General features: G+C 44.8%; 2 protein-coding genes across 6 annotated transcripts; both read left to right on the top strand.

The window, feature by feature from the left end:
• Positions 1-193: 193 nt before the first annotated feature.
• LOC135581233 (dihydroneopterin aldolase 2-like) lies at positions 194-17,309 on the top strand. Of its 5 annotated transcripts, none has more exons than XM_065084477.1 (5): positions 194-504; positions 10,940-11,162; positions 11,965-12,172; positions 14,006-14,267; positions 14,340-14,829. In XM_065084477.1, the coding sequence occupies exons 3-4, from the start codon at positions 11,976-11,978 to the stop codon at positions 14,208-14,210; spliced, it is 402 nt and encodes a 133-aa protein (XP_064940549.1). In that variant the 5' UTR covers positions 194-504; positions 10,940-11,162; positions 11,965-11,975; the 3' UTR covers positions 14,211-14,267; positions 14,340-14,829. The 5 variants fall into 5 exon arrangements, with proteins under 5 accessions (XP_064940549.1, XP_064940550.1, XP_064940548.1 ...); XM_065084478.1 differs by lacking the exon at positions 10,940-11,162 and adding an exon at positions 6,761-6,983; XM_065084476.1 differs by lacking the exons at positions 10,940-11,162; positions 14,340-14,829 and adding an exon at positions 17,183-17,309.
• LOC103999485 (dihydroneopterin aldolase 2-like) lies at positions 17,189-20,659 on the top strand. The gene is made up of 3 exons (XM_009421243.3): positions 17,189-17,308; positions 18,112-18,319; positions 20,239-20,659. The coding sequence occupies exons 2-3, from the start codon at positions 18,123-18,125 to the stop codon at positions 20,441-20,443; spliced, it is 402 nt and encodes a 133-aa protein (XP_009419518.2). The 5' UTR covers positions 17,189-17,308; positions 18,112-18,122; the 3' UTR covers positions 20,444-20,659.
• The last annotated feature ends 307 nt before the right edge of the window (positions 20,660-20,966 follow it).

The following is a 20,966-nucleotide window of genomic DNA, read 5'->3' as shown; positions in this document are numbered from 1 at the left end:
GTAGGGGTCGACCGGAGCACAACAAAGAGTCCGTAATCCGAACATAAATATTGGATCAAATCAATAACTTGAAACTGGAAATCGTTCGGGTCGGATTCATGTTTGTCTCTTATTGGTTCTGGTCCGATGTGGATTCGTTCCTAATATTTAACTTAACGGGCGACTGGGTCTTAGGGATCTTAATGGGCGAAAGGGCAAGGAGTGTTGGGCCCACAAATTTAGGGTGGCCCGTAGACGACGGTCGGCGAAGGGGGCGTGTGGGTTTAGGTGGCCGGAAGCACATTCGGAAGGGCAAGCCAAGGCAGGGGGGATGAGCCTGTTGACGGCGGCGGCGCTGCAGGGGGTGGCGCTGGCCAGGATCTTCGGACACGTCCTGAATCCTTTGGGGAAGCGGTCCCCTCACAAGATCCTCCGGAAGAAGCTCATCGGAGACAAGGTCGCCCAGTGGTACCCTTACGACATCAAGAATGACGATCCCCTCGTCCTCGCTCGCGAGGAGAAACTGTACGTCTACGCCCCCCCTCCTCTTATATCTTTTTTCTTTCCCCCCGTATTTGGTGGTGCACCATTTCGATGTTTTTCGATGCACTCTACGTGCTTGGCCTTTTGCTTCCGAAAACCGATGTTGTAGCGTCGTGGTGTTTCGCATATGTTTGTTTGTCTCTTGTAGGTGGTGATATATGACCTCTGCAAATCACGTAATAAGTTACATGGAAAAACACTATGAGTTGGTGCATGATGGACCAAAAAGTAGGATGGTTTTGTGTGTTATGATTGATGAGCATGGAGTCTCATGTTGGTTTTGTTTGGCTCTTGTTTTGAAGCGAGCATGGAGGAACTCTACCATGGCCAACAAAGGCTTGTTGGGGTAGAGAGCTCGCAAGAGGAAGCAGAGTCCAGGATCGACAAGGTCGAGGCCCTAGTCGACCGACTGTCTGATGACACCAAAGACTCCGTGCAACACTTACAGGATGTTGTGGCGGAATTCACTGCAAAGGTGGCCATGCTCACAAGAACACTAAATGTGGGAGGAAGCAACACCCGCGTTGTACCGCCACAAAATTTGAGGGCACCTGAGCCTCATGGATATGGAGGGGCCAGAGATGCCAAAGAGCTCGAGAACTTTCTGTTCGACATGGAACAATACTTCCGAGCTACGAGGCCCGATTCTGAAGATACCAAAGTTTCTATAGCAACAATGTATCTGAACGGAGATGCGAAACTTTGGTGGCGAACCCGTTGGGAGGAGATCCAACAAGGTCGGTGTCGAGTCGACACATGGGAGGACTTGAAGCGGGAGTTGAGAACTCAGTTCCTGCCGGAGAACACAGAGTTCGTCGCAAGAAGGAAGTTGAGACAACTCCGCCAGAGTACCACCATCCGAGACTATATGAAGCAATTTTCTGTACTAATGCTGGACATACAAGACATGTCCGAGAAGGATAAGTTGTTCAGCTTCCTTGATGGTTTGAATCTATGGGCTCAACAGGAGCTAAATCGAAGGAATGTTACCGATGTGGTTGGGGCAATTGCTGCTGCAGAAAGGCTCACCGACTTTGTTTCCTCCGAAGACCCAAGCAGAAGGAAACAATCTTCAGGCAATCGCCCTCCAAAACATTCTCGAGGGAAGGAGCTCGGGGGCGAACAAAAGAAGAGTTCCCACAAAGGGCCAAACCCGAAAGGCAAGGCCTCAAAACCTGGAGGATGTTTCTTGTGCAGAGGACCGCACATAGTGAGGGAGTGCCCACAAAAACAGGCACTCAATGCTTTGACGGCTTCCATCCACCCCCCTCGATCAGACAAGGGCAAAGCTGTTGCTCTTAGTTCGAGCAGTTCTGAATCCAGCAGCGACGACGAGGAGTCGCAAGGACCCCGAATGGGAGCAATGCGTTTGTTGAACGCTATGCGGGGTCAAGTGGGGGAGAACATGAAGACAAAGTTACAAAAAGCAGGAAGTAGTGAGCTGATGTATGTGGACATCAAGCTAAATGGCTAAACGACCCGTGCAATGGTGGACACGGGCGCTACCCACAACTTCATAGCTGATCGAGAAGCACGACGACTTGGGTTGATCTTGGAGAAGAGCCCAAGCCGAATGAAGGCGGTGAACTCGGAGGCCAGGCGAATCTCCGGGTTGGCGAAGGGAGTTCCCATCAAAATCGGGACATGGAGCGGGAACACTAACATGATGGCCGTGCCACTGGATGACATCCAAGTGATTCTTGGAATGGAGTTTATGCACGCGGCGAAGTTGGTGCCGATGCCGTTCTTGAGCTCCTTATGTATGATGGGAGGCAATGACCCCTGCGTGGTTCCCGTCTCTCGGAGAGGAACCAAGGAGCCCCAACACATATCGGCATTACAACTAAAGAAAGGGGTGCGAAAAGGCGAATTGACATTCGTGGCTGCTATGAAGCTAGAGCCACTCAACGAGAAGGCCATGCAAGAACCTGCTGTGGTGGCGAACGTCCTGAAAGAGTTCAAGGACGTTATGCCACCCGAGTTACCGAAGACTCTTCCACCACGCAGAGGCGTGGATCACGGCATCGAGCTAGAGCCAGGAGTGAAACCTCCACCGAGACCACCCTACCGCATGCCCCCGCCAGAGTTGGCCGAACTCAGGAAGCAGTTAGGTGAACTGCTAAGCGGTGGTCTCATCTGCAGCTCTAAAGCACCTTTCGGAGCTCCAGTTCTCTTTCAGAAGAAACAAGATGGGAGCCTCCGATTATGCGTCGACTATCGAGCCCTCAACAAAGTGACAGTGAAGAACAAGTATCCCATCCCACTCATTCCGGACTTGTTCGACCAATTGGGCAAAGCTAAGTATTTCTCAAAACTCGACCTTCGGTCGGGGTATTGGCAGGTGCGCATTGCTGAAGTTGACGAAGCGAAGACTACCTGTGTGACCAGGTATGGAGCGTTTGAGTTCTTGGTGATGCTTTCGGCTTAACCAACGCTCCGGCCACATTCTGCACTCGCATGAACCAGCTATTCAAGGAGTATTTGGATAAGTTCGTGGTCGTCTACTTGGACGATATCGTCATCTACAGCTAAACGCTCGAGGAGCACGTCAGGCACCTTCGGACGATTTTCAAGGTTCTCAGGGAGAACACTTTGTTCGTGAAAAGGGAGAAATGCTACTTTGCTCAAACTGAGATATTATTCTTGGGACATCGAATCGGTGATGGCTCCATTCGGATGGATAAGTTGAAGGTGCAAGCGGTTGCGGAATGGCGAACTCCAAAGAAGGTGCCAGAGTTGAGATCCTTCCTTGGTTTCGTCAATTATTATCGACCCTTCATAGCGGGATATTCGAAGCGTGCAACCCCACTGACGGAGTTGCTGAAGAAGGAGCAGCCTTGGAAGTGGTCTGACAAATGTGAAATAGCATTCCAAGATCTGAAGGCTGCTGTTATGGAAGAACCAGTGCTCAAATTGCCAGACTATGGGGAGCCTTTTGAAGTCCATACAGATGCTTCGGACTTCGCTATTGGGGGAGTACTCATGCAGGAGGGTCATTCGGTGGCCTACGAGAGCCGAAAACTCAACGAGACAGAGCGGAGGTATCCAGTGCATGAGAAGGAGATGACAACAGTGATCCACTGTCTACGAGTTTGGCGACACTATCTCCTCGGATCGTGATTTGTGCTGAGGACAGACAACATCGCTCTGAGCTATTTCCAAACTCAGAAGAAGCTCTCCCCAAAGCAGGCGCGTTGGCAGGACTTCCTGGCTGAATTTCATATGGCAATGAAGTATAAGCCTGGGAAGGCAAATGTCGTGGCCGATGCATTGAGTCGGAAGGTGGAGCGTGTGAATGCCGCACAATTGGAGGGCGGAAACCAAGCAAGTCAGTTGCACTCCAACTTCCTTTCCAGAATCTGGGATGGACTGTATAGTGACCCCCAGGCAGTTATCCTGATGCAGCTCATCAAAGAAGGCAAGGCACGACGATTTTGGGTCCAGGAGAGACTCGTTTACACAAAAGGGAATAGGGTTTATGTTCCCCGAGTGGACAATTTGAGGCGTGGACTCTTAAATGAGTGTCACGATTCCCTTTGGGCTGGACACCCAGGCATTCATAGGACGTTGGCTCTCGTGGAGAGGGTCTTCTATTGGCCGAAGATGGGGACTAATGTGGAGGAATATGTTCGAACATGCCTTACTTGCCAACAAGACAAGGTGGAGCAGCGGAAGCCGGTGGGACTTTTGGAGCCGTTGCCCGTACCAGAAAGGCCGTGGGAGAGCATTTCCTTGGATTTCATATCAAGCTTGCCACTTGTAGGGAGACTCGGATCGATACTCGTGGTGGTCGATCGGTTTTCAAAGTATGCAGCTTTCATTGTTGCTCCCCTACACTGTTCAGCAGAGGAGGCGACCAAGCTGATGATGAAGGATGTGGTGAAGTATTGGGGAGTCCCACACAATATCATTAGTGATTGAGATGCTCGGTACCTGGGACGATTCTGGACCGAGCTATTCAAATTGTTGGGGTCGAAGTTATACTTCTCTAGTTCTACAAGCCTCCACCCCCAGACGGATGGCCAGACTGAAAGGATAAACTCGCTCCTAGAGCAATATCTCCGGCACTACGTGAGTGCCAACCAACGAGATTGGGTGAAGCTGTTGGACATTGCCCAATTCTCCTACAACTTGCAGCGGAGCTCTGCATCCAACAAGAGCCCCTTCGAGATCATCACAGGACAACGACCGTCAACTCCGCACACCATGGCAATTGGGTATACTGGGAGTAGTCCATCAGCCTATCATTTCGCAAAGGAGTGGCATCGAAATGCAGATATTGCGCGGGCTTACTTGGAGAAGGCGACAAAAAGGATGAAGAAGTGGGCAGACTTGGGAAGGCGACCGCAAGAGTTCAAAGTTGGCGATTTGGTGTTGGTAAAGCTTCAACCGGCATCACTCCAATTCTTTAGGAACAAAGTCCACAAAGGATTGGTGCGCAAGTATGATGGGCCCTTCCCAATTATCAGCAGGGTAGGCAACGTCTCTTACAAGTTGCAGCTGCCGGCGTGGTTTAAAATTCACAACGTTCTTCACGCCAGCAACCTAAAAGCCTACCACTCGGATCCGCAAGATGCTTCCCGAAGTGTTCCAACTCGACTACCTCCCATCACAGCCTCCTACGAGAAGCGAGTTGAAACCATTCTGGCGGACCGCAAGATAAAGCTACCCAACGGAGCTGAGCAGATAGAGTACTTGGTGAAGTGGTGAAAGCTTCCCCGAACTGAAGCCAGTTGGGAGCCTGAAGACACCCTACGACATGAAGAAGAAATCATCAACAACTACCAACAAGCGTCGACAGTTTAAGTGGGGAAGAATGTCACGAACGGTCGTCGCGCACTCGCAACAACTCCGTTCAACGAACCGTTCGTCAATCACACCTACATGTACAGCTACTTAACAGCATGTTTTCTCTTGGTTTTAGGTCATTTTGCTTGTAAAAATGTAAGTTCAAACAAGCTACAGCGTTACAAAGCGATCGCTCACCGAACCAAGCAAAACAGCTCCAAAACAGCCCAAAACAGCTCCGTTTTCGCGTGCCGCGGGCTGATTTCTGCAATCTGCCTCCGCTCACCAAAACGTCAGCCATCTCAGCCCCTTTGAACCCCCCGGGTGGCACAGGGCTGGATGGGGCTTCGGATATATAAAGGGCGTTGAACTCTCTTTCGCAAGTTCGCACATGGCCTTTACGGGAACTTGTTGTCGCGCCCGGGACCAGGTGAGCGGCTGTTTGTGGGCTTGCAGCTGTTCGTCCAACCTTCCAAAGCCCTTGTTTTCCCCCCTCTCCCTCTTTTCTCTTGTGCACGCAAGGTGCTCGCTGAATTGCTTGTAAAGCTTCCTCTTTTCGCGAGACGTCGGGACTTGTCCGTCGCTCGTTCTTTCGAACTAATCAACTTTCTCTTTTTACAGGTCCTTCGGGACCTGCTAGAGGTTACAAATGGGCTGATCCTTGCGGAGCAATATCGCAAGGGCGAAGCGCGACTTAGACAACGCAAGCTAAGTTCGCGTCTTTGCCGCAAGGGTGACTCGCGACTTAGGCAACGCAAGCTAAGTTCGTGTCTTTGGCCGCAAGGGTGCCTTACGCCTTAGGCAATTCCAACTAAGGCCGTGACAGTTAAGCGTAATAAATAATTGTCTCATTTTCAGACTATCTCCGTAGCTTATCATTTGCGTGACTATCTATGTTTAATCACACCCTTATGTGCTAGATAGAGAGACCTGTAAGCATGGGAGAAGGTAATTGATCCTTCAGTGTCATGGACCAGTGTTTGTGTAATGCACCGTGGAACTTGGGCCGGTCCTCTAGTGCGTGGATTGTTGTTGGCTCACTGTATACATTGCATGAACTTGTTGGGAGTAATGGTACGATGACAACTCGTCATTGGTATTGCGTTGCGTGATGCAATCTAGCCTGACCTATAAGACTTTGACAACCATTTTAGACATGGATGGAAATGAATTGCATCCGACGGGATTTAGAGCCAAGTAGCTTTCTTGTACGTTATCATAAATAAAAATGTTTTGTTCTGTTTGACTGTAGCAAAGCAAAAAAAATTCCTGATGAGTTCTATGCGGAGAGGACAAAAAAAAAAAGACTTTCTTTTTTGATATGCTTCGACTTTCTTTCTTTGTTGATCGAACAAGTTTTGCCTTTCGGTTTGTTAAACGTAGGATTATGATCTCACTGTTTGCATTGAACGCCTGCCAAAACTTTATTTTTCGTGCTCGACTCGAATAGGTTATGCGAGACAAGGTCCATCGTCGTGTGGTATTCCGTGCGTTCTCGTGCATCCTCAACTCGTGGCCGTTCGTGGTTGGTCTGATTTGATCCTTAGGACTTCTCGGTGACGATTTGCCCCTCGGCGGCACCAACGGACACGCTCCCGCCCCTTAGTCTGCCCCCTTATCATCTCCAAGGAATCGAGTGGGAGAGAATGGTGGAGACGGAGTCTTGCGCGAAGGTAATCGAGCTCTGCCTCCTTGCAAGTTATTTTGAGTTTCTTTTTGCAACGATTTACGGATTGCAATCGAATGAAGGGTCGTCCCGATTTTGTCATACAAACCGGTGATGAATATCGGTCCATAGATCTTCACGATAGGGTATTGTGTTCCATCGAGCTGTTTGAACTCGAAAACCTGCGGCTGGTTGTTAAAATTGCATTCTAGGGTTTCCAATCGAATGAAGGACCGTCCTGATTTGGTCATAGAAACCAGTGAAGAATCAGTGATTGCAAAAGGCGCTCGGGCGCTCGCCTAGGCGCTCGGGCGAGGCGAGGCGAGGCCCGAGCGCCTCGTTAATGTCCCAGGCGGCGCGCTTCAATCAGGCGCCGCCTGGGCGCTCGCCCGAGCCCAGGCGCTGGGCGCTTCGGGCGAGCGCCTGGGTAAACCGAACCAGAATTTTAGGTCTGGTTCGGTCCTGGTTCGGTTGTTAGTTGGTTCAATCGAACCAACTAAACCGATATAACCCCAACCCTAACCTGCTGCCGCTGCCGATCCCGATCGCGATCTCGTCGCTCGCTGCCGCTGCTCCCGCTGTCGCTGCTCGCGCCTCCCGCGAGCCTTCCCGCTGCTCGCGCCTCCCGCGAGCCCTCTCGCTGCTCGCGCCTCCTGCGAGCCCTCCTGCTGCTCGCGCCTCCCGCGAGCCCTCTCGCTGCTCGCGTCTCCTGCGAGCCCTCCCGCGAGCCTTCCCGCTGCTCGCGCCTCCCTCGAGCCCTCCCGCTGCTCGCGCCTCCCGCGAGCCCTCTCGCCTCCTGCGAGCCCTCCCGCGAGCCTTCCCGCTGCTCGCGCCTCCCTCGAGGCCTCCCGCTGCTCGCGCCTTCCGCTCCCTTTCCCTTTCCCGCTGCCGCTGCCGCCGCTCGCTGCTGCTGCTGCTGCCGCTGCCGCCGCTCACCGCTGCTGCTGCTGCTGTCGCCGCTCGCCGCTGCTTCCTCGTTTCTCCATCAGCAGGTTTATACTGTTAATGTGATTATATTTATTAATTATATTATATATTTTTATATTTTTATTTAAAATTTTAAATAATTATATTATTAATTATATTTTATATTTTTATATTTTAGCGCCTCGCTTCGCTCGGGCGAGCGCCTGGGCGAGCGCCTAGCGCCTCGGGCGTTTTTGGACCTTGGCGCCTTTTGGCGCCTAGCGCTTTTTAAATCACTGTGAAGAATATAGGGACAGATCTTCAAGACAGGGTATTGGGTTCCATCGAGCTGTTTAAACTCGAAAACCTGCAGCTGGTTGTTAAAATTGCATTATAGGGGTTTTTTTTTCTTTTTGTTGTCATTGATATCTTCAGCTCCAATTTCGCAAAAGAAGTCTTCCTCGGATTTGGTTGATTTAAGTCGGTCTTTTCGGGCTCCGGTCACCAAATTGTCTCTCGTTCGAAAAGAAAAAGGTTTGCCATTTACGTACTGTCAGGAGCAACTAAGATGTATGAAAGGTTGGTCTTCAGATATGGTTGTCATTACTGTTTATTTAGCGTACTTGCACATTCATGAAACTGGGGAAGCTGCTATCATTTGAATCCGACATAAAGAACCGAACAGTAATTCTCGCATTGTGCTTGTTGGCTATTTGAGCTCTGTTTATCTCGTCTTTATCCTACATCCTTCCGGAAGTTAACTGATGACTCTTTTGTGTATTTGTTGCTTTATGTTAATGACATGCTTATTGTAGCTAAGAATTTGTCCGAAATTCACACTTTGAAAATGCAGCCGAGCAGTAAATTTGAAATGAAAGATTTGGGAGCAGCTAAGAAAATTCTTAGCATGGAGATCAAAAGAGAACGAGGAGTTGAAAAATTATTTCTGGCCCAAAAGAATTACCTCGAGAATGTCTTGGAGAGGTTTGGCATGAAAAACGCTAAGCCAGTGAGTACTCCTCTTTCTAGCCATTTTCGGCTATCTGCTGCTCAGTCACCATAGTCAGTTGAAGAGGAAGAATATATGGTGCAAGTTCCATATTCCAGTGCCATCAGCAGTATTATATATGCAATGGTTTATACTTGTCTAGATATTTCACAAGCAGTCAGTGTGGTTAGCAGATATATGTCTCGCCCGGGTAAAACACATTGGCAGGCTGTGAAGTGGATTCTTAGATACTTGCAAGAGACTTCAGATGCTTGTTTGGAGTTTGGGAAAAATCGTGACACTTTGGTTGGTTTCATCGACTTTGATTATGCTGCGGATCTTAATAAACGAAGATCTTTGACAGGCTATGTTTTTTGCATTGGCAATTGTGCATTTAGTTGGAAAGCTTCCTTATAACCTGTTGTGGCTTTATCTACTACAGAGGCAGAATATATGGTAGTGCAGAGGCGATCAAAGAAGTTTTATGGTTAAGAGGTTTGTTCGGCGAATTATGTCTGCATCAAGGTGTTACTATAATTTACTATGATAGTCAAAGTGCTATTCATTTGACTAAAAATCAGATGTATCATGAGAGGACGAAACACATCGATGTGAAGTTTCATTTTATTCGGGATACCACTGCTGAGGGAAAGGTCTTTGTTTAGAAAATTTATACGAAGGACAATCCAGTTGACATGCTTACAAAACCTCTTCCGATTTACAAGTTCAATGCTTAGACTTGGTTGGTGTTCATTGCTGGTTATTGCCTGTTGGGGCTTTTGTGAAAAAGGTGGAGCAAGTTTTGTTAATTGTCAATGTTGGGACATGTCAAGGTGGAGATTTATTAGTTTGGCAAGTCTCACATAGTCCCACATCGGGAAAATCAAGCTTGTTATCTCCTATTGCAACTATAAATAAGGGCCTGAGCTTTGAAGCCAGATGCACTATAAGAAAAACCTAATTGTTTGTTTTGGATTTAATTTTTTTAAGTCCATACTTAATTAAAATATTTTGGGCTTTTCTTGTTTAGTATTTTATGGTCTAAGAATATTTTCCTAAGACATTTGTAATTGTCCCCTTTATAGTAGTGTTTTGCTCATTCTCCGTGAACATAGGTCAATTGATCGAACCACGTAAATCTAGTGTCCTTGTCTCTTTTATTTTTCTACTTTATTATCTTTATTGGGTTGTCAAATTATCCTTTGGTAAATTTCCTAGGGCCAACTCTAACAGATTGAAACTCGGGAACATTATTAGTTTGAAGCCAATAACGGTTGCAGGCAGCAAGATGCATTAGTTTCAGTTCTCAACTCAAATAAAAAATGTTTGGAGCATTAGATAAGGTTACGGGTTTTGTTTCTTTGTTCCAATGTAGAGTTTATGTGACATAATATATATATATATATATATATATATATATATATATATATATATATATATATATATATATATATATATATATATATATATATATATAATTGTCTCATTTTCAGACTATCTCGGTAGCTTATCATTTGCGTGACTATCTATGTTTAATCACACCCTTATGTGCTAGATAGAGAGACCTGTAAGCATTGGAGAAGGTAATTGATCCTTCAGTGTCTTGGACCAGTGTTTGTGTAATGCACCGTGGAACTTGGGACGGTTCTCTGGTGCGTGGATTGTTGTTGGCTCACAGTATACATTGCATGAACTTGTTGGGAGTAATGGTACGGTGATAACTCGTCATTGGTATTACGTTGCGTGATGCAATCTAGCCTGACATATAAGACTTTAACAATCATTTTAGACATGGATAGAAATGAATTGCATCCGATGGGATTTAGAGCCTAAGTAGCTTTCTTGTTCGTTATCATAACTAAAAATGTTTTGTTCTGATAGACTGTAGCAAGCAAAGAAAAAAAATTTTGAGAGGACAAAAAAAAAAGAAATTTCTTATTTGATATGCTTCGACTTTCTTTCTTTGTTGATCGAACGAGTTTTGCCTTCCGGTTTGTTAAATGTTGGATTATGATCTCACGGTCTGCATTGAACGCCAAAACTTCATTTTTCATGCTCGACTCGAATAGGTTATGCGAGACAAAAGTCCGGTGCCTCGGGGTTTTCCGTGCGTTCTCGTGCATCCTCAACTCGTGGCTGTCCGTGGTTGATCTGATTTGATCCTTAGGACTTCTCGGCGACGACTTGCCCCTAAGCGGCACCAACGGACACGCGCCCGCCCCCGAGTCTGCCCCCTTATCATCTTCGAGGAATCGGGTGGGAGAGAATGGTGGAGACGAGTCTTGCGCGAAGGTAATCGATCTCTGCCTCCTCGCAAGTTATTTTGAGTTTTCTTTTGCAACGATATACGGATTGCAATCGAATGAAGGGCCGTCCTGATTTGGTCATAGAAACCGGTGAAGAATATCGGTCCATAGATCTTCACGATAGGGTATTGGGTTCCATCGAGCTGTTTAAACTCGAAAACCTGCGGCTGTTTCTTAAAATTGCATTCTTGGGTTTTTTTTTTTTTGTCGTTGATATCTTCAGCTCCAATTTTGCAAAAAAAGTCTTCCTCGGATTTGGTTGATTTAAGTCGGTCTTTTCGGGCTCCAGTCACCATATTGTCTCTCGTTCGAAAAGAAAAAGGTTAGCCATTTACGTGCTGTCGGGAGCAACCAAGATGTAGGAAAGGTTGGTCTTCAGATATGGTTGTCAGTACTGTTGATTTAGTGTACTTGCACATTCATGAAACTGGGGAAGCTGCTATCATTTGAATCCGACATAAAGAACCGAACAGTAAGTCTCGCATTGTGCATGTTGGCTATTTTAGCTCTGTTTATCTCATCTTTATCCTACATCCTTCTTGAACTGCAAGTTTAAAGCCTCCGTGTAGTGATATATAATTGAACCTTATATCTGCAGATGCAGGTAACTATGTCAAGCTGCATATCATTTATAGTATTTAATTTCTTTGGCTTTCATCAATTCAATTTTTTTTTATAGAAACCAAGTTAAATGTTATTTTTTAAGTGATATGTTGGAGCCAATACATCAAGGTATCTTCTTTTGTTGTTGCATATTCTGAAAATTGAAACCTTATATGCTTCATCAGGTTCATCATCAATGGGTGACCGTGATTTTGTTGATAAAGACAAGCTGATACTAAGGGGCTTGCAGTTTCATGGATTTCATGGTGTGAAACTGGAGGAAAAGAAGCTTGGTCAAAAGTTTATGATCGATGTGGCTGCTTGGATGGACTTGAGCAATGCTGGTAAATCTGATGATATTTCTGACACAGTCAGCTATACTGCTATTTACCGGTAACTGTTCCTTTTTCTTTTCCCTCTTCCTTTTTGACAATGCAGTGGTTATACATTATGTCTGTTTTAATAAAACTTATAGCAGTTATAAACAGTTGATATATTTCCTCTAAGATGTATCTGCTATGGCCACCGGCAGAGTTGTTAGTCTTGGTACCTAGTAGTCTTCATCTCTGTTTTAGTGGTGGGTGGGGTTAGATTTCATGCTCGATCAACCATTTCTTTTTTTCTTTTTTTTTTCAATGTTAACCAGCTTGTTTGCAGAAATGGCCCGTGACTGACTTGACTATTTCATCTCTAAGTCTAAGACCCTAATGATGGGATGACCTGAGGCCACAACCATATGTAAAGTTTAGAGATGATTTTTCTTCTAAGCAAAAGATAGGTTCATTATATTTTTTGGTAAAGTTATTTTAAAAATACTGGCTGCTAAATTTTTCATCAACTCTTTTGGTCATACATCTTATTAAAGAACACCCAAGTCACTAGTTTTCATCCTGACTTAGCCATAGTAATATTCATAGACTAATGTGAGCCTTTGAACTTGCAAGTAGTTTTTTAGAATGAAATACTACCTTTGATAATTTTATCAAGATAGACAGCAAAAATGAGCTCACAGTTGAGGCATTATGTGAACTTTTGCGAATGGAGGGAAGACCATATGTAATTTAGTACTTGAAATGAGAACTCTTAATATAGCACACAATGTGATGAGAATGTCTTAAGCATCAGGAGGTGACCTGCCTCCATTGAATATTGGAAATTGAGAGAATGAGAATTTCTTTATAACATATTTTACTGATGTTCACTATTCGAGAGAATGAGAATGGATGCAAGCAGGAGGGTTGTTGCAGAGTGGAATGATGGTTTATATTTCGTGCTATTGCTACAGTACCATTGGAGCAAAAGGAGAATCTAGGAAACATTTTGACAATATGTTATCCTTCATGCATTTGCACAATCCTCACTTCTAGCTTTGTTATTATCTTTCTGGTACAATATATAATTAGGTTAGTGGCGCCAACAGTCATGTGTGAACACAGGTTGAATCATATCACCATGCAAAATGGGTGACATGCCATGCCGACCTCTCCCGGATGTGTGCCAAGACCACTCAGTGGCCTTTAGTATCTTGCACATCAAGGACGATGATTCTTCCTGTACATAATGGTGTGCACAAACTTCCTACTTGGTTTGATAAACTTGAAGAGAGTCGACAAAGATGCAAAATGCGAGCTTAAGGCCTGGGGATGGTTTATCCGCAAGGTTCAAAACTTCAGGAACCCAAAAAACATATAAAGAAGTCACTTTTGGGTGGTGCACAACAATATAGTCAAATGCTCTTATAATAATCCTGCAGGACAATGTATGCATCAGCTTATCAGTGGCATGTTCCAATTGTTCCTATAAAAACAGTATTGGTTTATGGGTTCTTCAAATTCTTTCCCAGGAGGAAGTTTGGGTTTCGTTTCATAGGAGTGAACATTTCAAAAGGTGGCTCTATTTGTTAATTTGGCTTATGGATCCTTCATATATACTGATATATTTTGGAAACTCTCTTTGTGATAGCAATTATCTTCTTCTCAGCTTACTAGTGTGTGTGTGTGTGTGTGTGTGTGGTTAATAGATGGAAGAAGTGTAGAGTCTGGTCAGGAAATTTGCTTTTGAGAGCATGATATGATAGATCACTGCTGTCACTACTTTTCCGTGAAATCTTCACTTGAGTTGCCAAGTGAATCAAAAAGTTTTTCTTCTTATTTGGCTAAACTAACAAGAACTTGGATTGCATGTCATCATATGTGGATTACATTAGAGTCGGTGGTGGATGTGCAGGATAGTGAAGGAAGTGGTGGAGGGTCCGTCTCAGAATCTGCTGGAGTCGGTAGCTCACTTGATTGCAAATACCACGTTAATTCAATTCCCTCAGATATCTGCTGTGAGGGTGAAGGTGGGGAAGCCTCATGTGGCCGTTCGTGGCACCATCGACTACTTGGGCGTTGAAATCCTCAGATACAAAAAAGCGTCCTCTGTGGATTAAGAGGCTCTGCCAAACCATGGATGTGTTGATGATGATGCGATCGGTCCTTATCGAAAGGTATGTATGTATCTATCTATCTATCTATTATATCATCGAACATGTGTTTTGACTTGCTGGCCACGCACGTAGTGGGCAGGGTGTCTTTAAAAGTCGTGTTGCTGAACCGTCGTGAATCCCAGCCGATCGATCGATCGATTGATCCTTCTTGTTGATCGATCGGCTAATAAATAAGAAACAAAGGACCACTTCACCCGGTTTCGTACCCGCTTGGTAAATGGCGACGTGGGATCCACTTCGGCCTGCTCGATGCGGTTTGCGCCCGACGAATGTGCGGTGGCTGAGTAACTGCGTGCGATATGCGGGGTTCTGATGGAGCCCTCATCGTTATACGTTGTGGTGGGTGGGGATGGCGTTACTCTTTTGACACGGGTGACATTAAATCAACAGGTCTCTCTCTCTCTCTCCCCCCCTGCCTGTGGGTTGTAGGCATTGTCGTCGGCCAAACGAGGGAGGGAGCCGCTTCCTCTCCCAATCGAAGGAAGACTTTGGAACAAGGTATGTATTTATCTATTTATATCATCGAACATGTGATCGGTCCTCCGTGGAATTTTATGGTGCTTTTGAGTGTGTTTTTTTGCCGATTGCACTTTCTGGGGTTTATTTTTTTTTTGACTCGCTACTATGAGGGTATGTTATCACCTCTTTCTTTAGATGTGAAGCTATTTCTTGTTACACGTTAGGAGGAGGTAAAAGAAAAGAAAAGATAAGAAATGGGTAAAAGAAAAACTCACCATCGTGCTTTCTTGAAGCCCCTCCTCTCCTCGGTCCTGTGCGGAAGTTGTTGCATACCGAGTATATCATAGCTTTGAGAGGGTGAGCTGAATCTGATCTCCGATAGTTGGAAACAAGCAAAGCCACCCTATTTTCAGAACACCGCATCACATTACAACAAAGGAAAAGAATTCAAGAAAGCATGCAGTAACAATAGGACCGAGTAGAGGAGGGTGAGCAAAGAAGAGAGTTCATTTACTTTGCATGCAGCAACTTCTACGGTCAAGACCGAGGAGAGGAGAGTTCATTTACTTGGCATGCAGCAACAATAGGACCGAGTAGAGGAGGGTGAGCAAAGGAGAGAGTTCATTTACTCGACATGCAGTAACTTCCGCACAGTACCGAGGAGAGGAGGGGTTTCAAAAACGCACGATGATGAGTTTTTCTTTTATCCATTTCTTTTCTTTTCTTTTCTTTTCTTTTACCTCCTCCTATTGTGTAACAAGAAATAGCTTCACATCAAAAAATGACATACCCTCATAGTAGTGAGCCAAAAAAAAAAAAAAAACCCAAGAAAATGTAATTGGCAAGAAAACACTCTCAAAAGCACCACAAAATTCACGGAGGTATGATCGCATGTAGTTGGAAATAAGAAAAGTCTCATTCTTTTCAGAACACCGCATCACATTACAGCAAAGGAGAGGGTGAGCTGACTATGCTTGGCATGCAGCAACTTCCGCACAGGACCGAGGAGAGGGGGAGAAGAGTTGCTGCATGCCGTGGGTGCACTCAGCCCACAGTCCTGTGCGGAAGTTGCTGCATGCCGAGTAAATAAACCCAAGAAAGTTGTTGGAATTTTGATCGGTGTTATGAAAAGAGGGTGATGTGATGCGGTGTTCTGAAAAGAGGGTGGCTTTTCTTGTTTCCAACTACATGCGATCGGTCTTCCGTGAAATTTTGTGGTGCTTTCGAGTGTGTTTTCTTGTCGATTATATTTTCTTGGGTTTATTTTTTTTTTGGCTCGCTATTATGAGGGTATGCCATCACCTATTTCTTTGGATGCGAAGCTATTTCTTGTTACACATTAGGAGGAGGTAAAAGAAAAGAAAAGATAAGAAATGGGTAAAAGAAAAACTTACAATCCTGCGTTCTTGAAGCCCCTCCTCTCCTCGATCCTGTGCGGAAGTTGCTGCATGCCGAGTAAATGAACTCTCACCCCCTCTTCCTTTACTTGTGAAACCTTGTGAAACCTTTTGTGACAATCGTTCCCTTCTTCCTTTACTTGTGAAACCTTTTGTGACTCCGTAGGTCGACATATGTTGACCCCATTGACCCACCACCCCCTCGTTACTCTGATGGGTTTAGTTGGGTTCTTATATAACATACGACGAAGGCCAAGGGGGAAGCATAGTAGTCGTTGAGAGGGAAGAGTTCAAGGAAGAATTAATTGTGACGCTGTGCTTTCTTGGATTCGTCTCCTTTGCTGTAATGTGATGTGGTGTTCTTAAAAGAGGGTTGCTTTTCTTATTTCCAACTACCGGAGATCAGATTCAGCTTACCCCCTCGAAGCTATATATGATATTGTGGTGTGGTTTATCACCGTCCAGAAAACCACGTCACCGCTCGCTCATTCACTCTCCATCGTCAGTATATCCATTAATTCCGCTCCTTCCAAATCCTCTTGTCGTTCGCACTTTACACTAGCGAATCATTCATTCACCATGCCCATTACTCCATCTGCCAGTTAATTCCAGCTAATTATATATATAAATATCTAAGAAAATGAAAGGAAAGAGAAAAAGAAAAAGGTGATCTGTATTTACGTCGGTTGGTGGCGCCTTTAATGCACCGTAATTACCTTCCGGTCTCCTCCGGTGAGGAGCAGATCTCACCGAGCCATGAAACACCGTCCCGTCATCGTGGTGCCCTGGGGCCAGGCTACTGACGTCAGCGCTGTGGTAGGGCGTCGCCGTTCTGATGCGATACGAAGCTGTTTGCTGATCGGCCCGCAACACCGCGGCTACAATCAGGCACCAACGTTCTGCCCCACTTACAGGTCGCATTGAACGCCAAAACTTCATTTTTCATGCTCGACTCGAATAGGTTATGCGAGACAAAAGTCCGGCGCCTCGGGGTTTTCCGTGCGTTCTCTTGCATCCTCAACTCGTGGCTGTCCGTTGTTGATCTGATTTGATCCTTAGGACTTCTCGACGACGACTTGCCCCTCAGCGGCACCAACGGACACGCGCCCGCCCCCGAGTCTGCCCCCTTATCATCTTCGAGGAATCGGGTGGGAGAGAATGGTGGAGACGGAGTCTTGCGCGAAGGTAATCGATCTCTGCCTCCTCGCAAGTTATTTTGAGTTTTCTTTTGCAACGATATACGGATTGCAATCGAATGAAGGGCCGTCCTGATTTGGTCATAGAAACCGGTGAAGAATATCGGTCCATAGATCTTCACGATAGGGTATTGGGTTCCATCGAGCTGTTTAAACTCGAAAACCTGCGGCTGGTTCTTAAAATTGCATTCTTGGGTTTTTTTTTTTTGTCGTTGATATCTTCAGCTCCAATTTTGCAAAAAAAGTCTTCCTCGGATTTGGTTGATTTAAGTCGGTCTTTTCGGGCTCCGGTCACCATATTGTCTCTCGTTCGAAAAGAAAAAAGGTTAGCCATTTACGTGCTGTCGGGAGCAACCAAGATGTAGGAAAGGTTGGTATTCAGATATGGTTGTCAGTACTGTTTATTTAGTGTACTTGCACATTCATGAAACTGGGGAAGCTGCTATCATTTGAATCCGATATAAAGAACCGAACAGTAAGTCTCGCATTGTGCTTGTTGGCTATTTGAGCTCTGTTTATCTCGTCTTTATCCTGCATCCTTCTTGAACTGCAAGTTTAAAGCCTCCGTGTAGTGATATATAATTGAACCTTATATCTGCAGATGCAGGTATCTATGTCAAGCTGCATTTCATTTATACTATTTAATTTCTTTGCCTTTCATCAATGCAATTTTTTTTTTATAGAAACCAACTTAAATGTTACTTTTTAAGTGATATGTTGGAGCCAATACATCGAGGTATCTTCTTTTGTTGTTGCATATTCTGAAAATTGAAACCTTATATACTTCATCAGGTTCATCATCCATGGGTGAACGTGATTTTGTTGATAAAGACAAGCTGATACTAAGGGGCTTGCAGTTTCATGGATTTCATGGTGTGAAACTGGAGGAAAAGAAGCTTGGTCAAAAGTTTGTGATCGATGTGGATGCTTGGATGGACTTGAGCAATGCTGGTAAATCTGATGACATTTCTGACACAGTCAGCTATACTGCTATTTATCGGTAACTGTTCCTTTTTCTTTTCCCTCTTCCTTTTTGACAATGCAGTGGTTATACATTATGTCTGTTTTAATAAAACTTATAGCAGTTATAAAAAGTTGATATATTTCCTCTAAGATGTATCTGCTATGGCCACCGGCAGAGTTGTTTGTCTTGGTACCTAGTAGTCTGCATCTCTGTTTTAGTGGTGGGTGGGGTTAGATTTCATGCTCGATCAACCATTTCTTTTTTTCTTTTTTTTTCAATGTTAACCAGCTTGTTTGCAGAAATGGCCCGTGACTGACTTGACTATTTCATCTCTAAGTTTAAGGCCCTAATGATGGGATGACCTGAGGCCACAACCATACATAAAGTTTAGAGATGATTTTTCTTCTAAGCAAAAGATAGGTTCATTATATTTTTTGGTAAAGTTATTTTAAAAAGACTGGCTGCTAAATTTTTCATCAACTCTTTTGGTCATACATCTTATTAAAGAACACCCAATTCACTAGTTTTCATCCTGACTTAGCCATGGTAATATTCATAGACTAATGTGAGCCTTTGAACGTGCAAGTAGTTTTCTGGAATGAAATACTACCTTTGATAATTTTATCAAGATAGACAGCAAAAATGAGCTCACAGTTGAGGCATTATGTGAACTTTTGCGAATGGAGGGAAGACCATATGTAATTTAGTACTTGAAATGAGAACTCTTAATATAGCACACACTGTGATGAGAATGTCTTAAGCATCAGGAGGTGACCTGCCTCCATGGAATATTGGAAATTGAGAGAAAGAGAATTTCTTTATAACATATTTTACTGATGTTCACTATTCGAGAGAATGAGAATGGATGCAAGGAGCAGGGTTGTTGCAGAGTGGAATGATGGTTTATATTTCGTGCTATTGCTACAGTATCATTGGAGCAAATGGAGAATCTAGGAAACATTTTGACAATATGTTATCCTTCATGCATTTGCACAATCCTCACTTCTAGCTTTGGTATTATCTTTCTGGTACAATATATAATTAGGTTAGTGGCGCCAACAGTCATGTGTGCACACAGGTTGAATCATATCACCATACAAAATGGGTGACATGCCATGCCGACCTCTCCCGGATGTGTGCCAAGACCACTCAGTGGCCTTTACTATCTTGCACATCAAGGACGATGATTCTTCCTGTACATAATGGTGTGCACAAACTTCCTACTTGGTTTGATAAACTTGAAGAGAGTCGACAAAGATGCAAAATGTGAGCTTAAGGCCTGGGGACGGTTTATTCGCAAGGTTCAAAACTTCAGGAACCCATAAAACACAAAGAACTCACTTTTGGGTGGTGCACAACAATATAGTCAAATGCGCTTATAATAATCCTGCAGGACAATGTATGCATCAGCTTATCAGTGGCATGTTCCAATTGTTCATATAAAAATAGTATTGGTTTATGGGTTTCGTAGGAGTGAACCTTTCGAAAGGTCGCTGTATTTGGTGGAATGTAAGTAGCTAGCGGAATGGAGCCAAATGGTTCCAGTTCAGAAAGCTGACTTGTGCATCAGAAATTCGTGAACTGGATGCATATAACTTGTCGTGCTTAGGATACTTTGTTAATTTGGCTTATGGATCCTTCATATCTACTGATGTATTTTGGAAACTCTCTTGGTGATAGCAATTATCTTCTTCTCAGCGTACTAGTGTGTGTGTGTGTGTGTGTGTGGTTAATAGATGGTAGTGTAGAGTCTGGTCAGGAAATTTGCTTTTGAGAGCATGATATGATAGATCACTGCTGTCACTACTTTTCCGTGAAATCTTCACTTGAGTTGCTAAGTGAATCAAAAAAGTTTTTCTTCTTGTTTGGCAAAACTAACAAGCACTTGGATTGCATGTCATCATATGTGGATTACATTACAACATTAACTTGTGGAGTTGGTGGTGGATGTGCAGGATAGTGAAGGAAGTGGTAGAGGGTCCGTCTCAGAATCTGTTGGAGTCGGTAGCTCACTTGATTGCAAATACCACGCTACTTCAATTGCCTCAGATATCTGCTGTGAGAGTGAAGGTGGAGAAGCCTCATGTGGCCGTTCGTGGCACCATCGACTACTTGGGCGTTGAAATCCTTAGATACAAAGAAGCGTCCTCTGTGGATTAAGAGGCTCTGCCAAACCATGAATGTGCTGATGATGACGCGATCGGTCCTTATCGAAAGGTATGCGTGTCTGTATCTATTATATCATCGAACATGTATTTGACTTGCTGGCCACGCACGTAGGGGTCCGGTGCGGAAGTTGCTGCATTCCGTGTAAATAAACTCTCACGGTTCCTTCTTGTACTTGTGAAACCTTTTACGAATCCGTACGTCGACATATGCTGACCCCACCGAACCACCACCCCCTCGTTACCCGGGTGGGTTTAGTTGGGTTCCTTCAATATCACATACGACGAAAGCCAAGGGGGAAGCATAGTCAGTCGTCGAGAGGGAAGAGTTCAAGGAAGAATTAATTGTGATGCTGTGGTTTCTTGAATTCTTCTCCTTTGCTGTCATGTGATGCGGTGTACTTAAAAGAGGGTGGCTTAAAAGAGATCATATTGAGCTCACCCTCTCGAAGCTATGTATGATATGAGAGCTGAGTCCAGTGGGGACTGCTTGTGGTGTGGTTTATCACCGTCCAGAA

The sequence above is a fragment of the Musa acuminata genome, chromosome BXJ1-9 (assembly GCF_036884655.1).
Source record: "Musa acuminata AAA Group cultivar baxijiao chromosome BXJ1-9, Cavendish_Baxijiao_AAA, whole genome shotgun sequence".
Taxonomy (NCBI): Eukaryota; Viridiplantae; Streptophyta; class Magnoliopsida; order Zingiberales; family Musaceae; genus Musa; species Musa acuminata.
Note: the sequence above shows the minus strand (reverse complement) of the source record. Positions and strands in the feature narration are given on the sequence as shown.

Coding starts and splice junctions, on each gene's coding strand:
- LOC103999485 (XM_009421243.3), top strand. CDS start 18,123: ATGGGTGAACGTGATTTTGTTGATAAAGACAAGCTGATACTAAGGGGC. Junction 18,320..20,238: donor AGCTATACTGCTATTTATCG/GTAACTGTTCCT, acceptor GTGGATGTGCAG/GATAGTGAAGGAAGTGGTAG.
- LOC135581233 (XM_065084474.1), top strand. CDS start 468: ATGACGATCCCCTCGTCCTCGCTCGCGAGGAGAAACT. Junction 505..824: donor CTCGCTCGCGAGGAGAAACT/GTACGTCTACGC, acceptor CTTGTTTTGAAG/CGAGCATGGAGGAACTCTAC.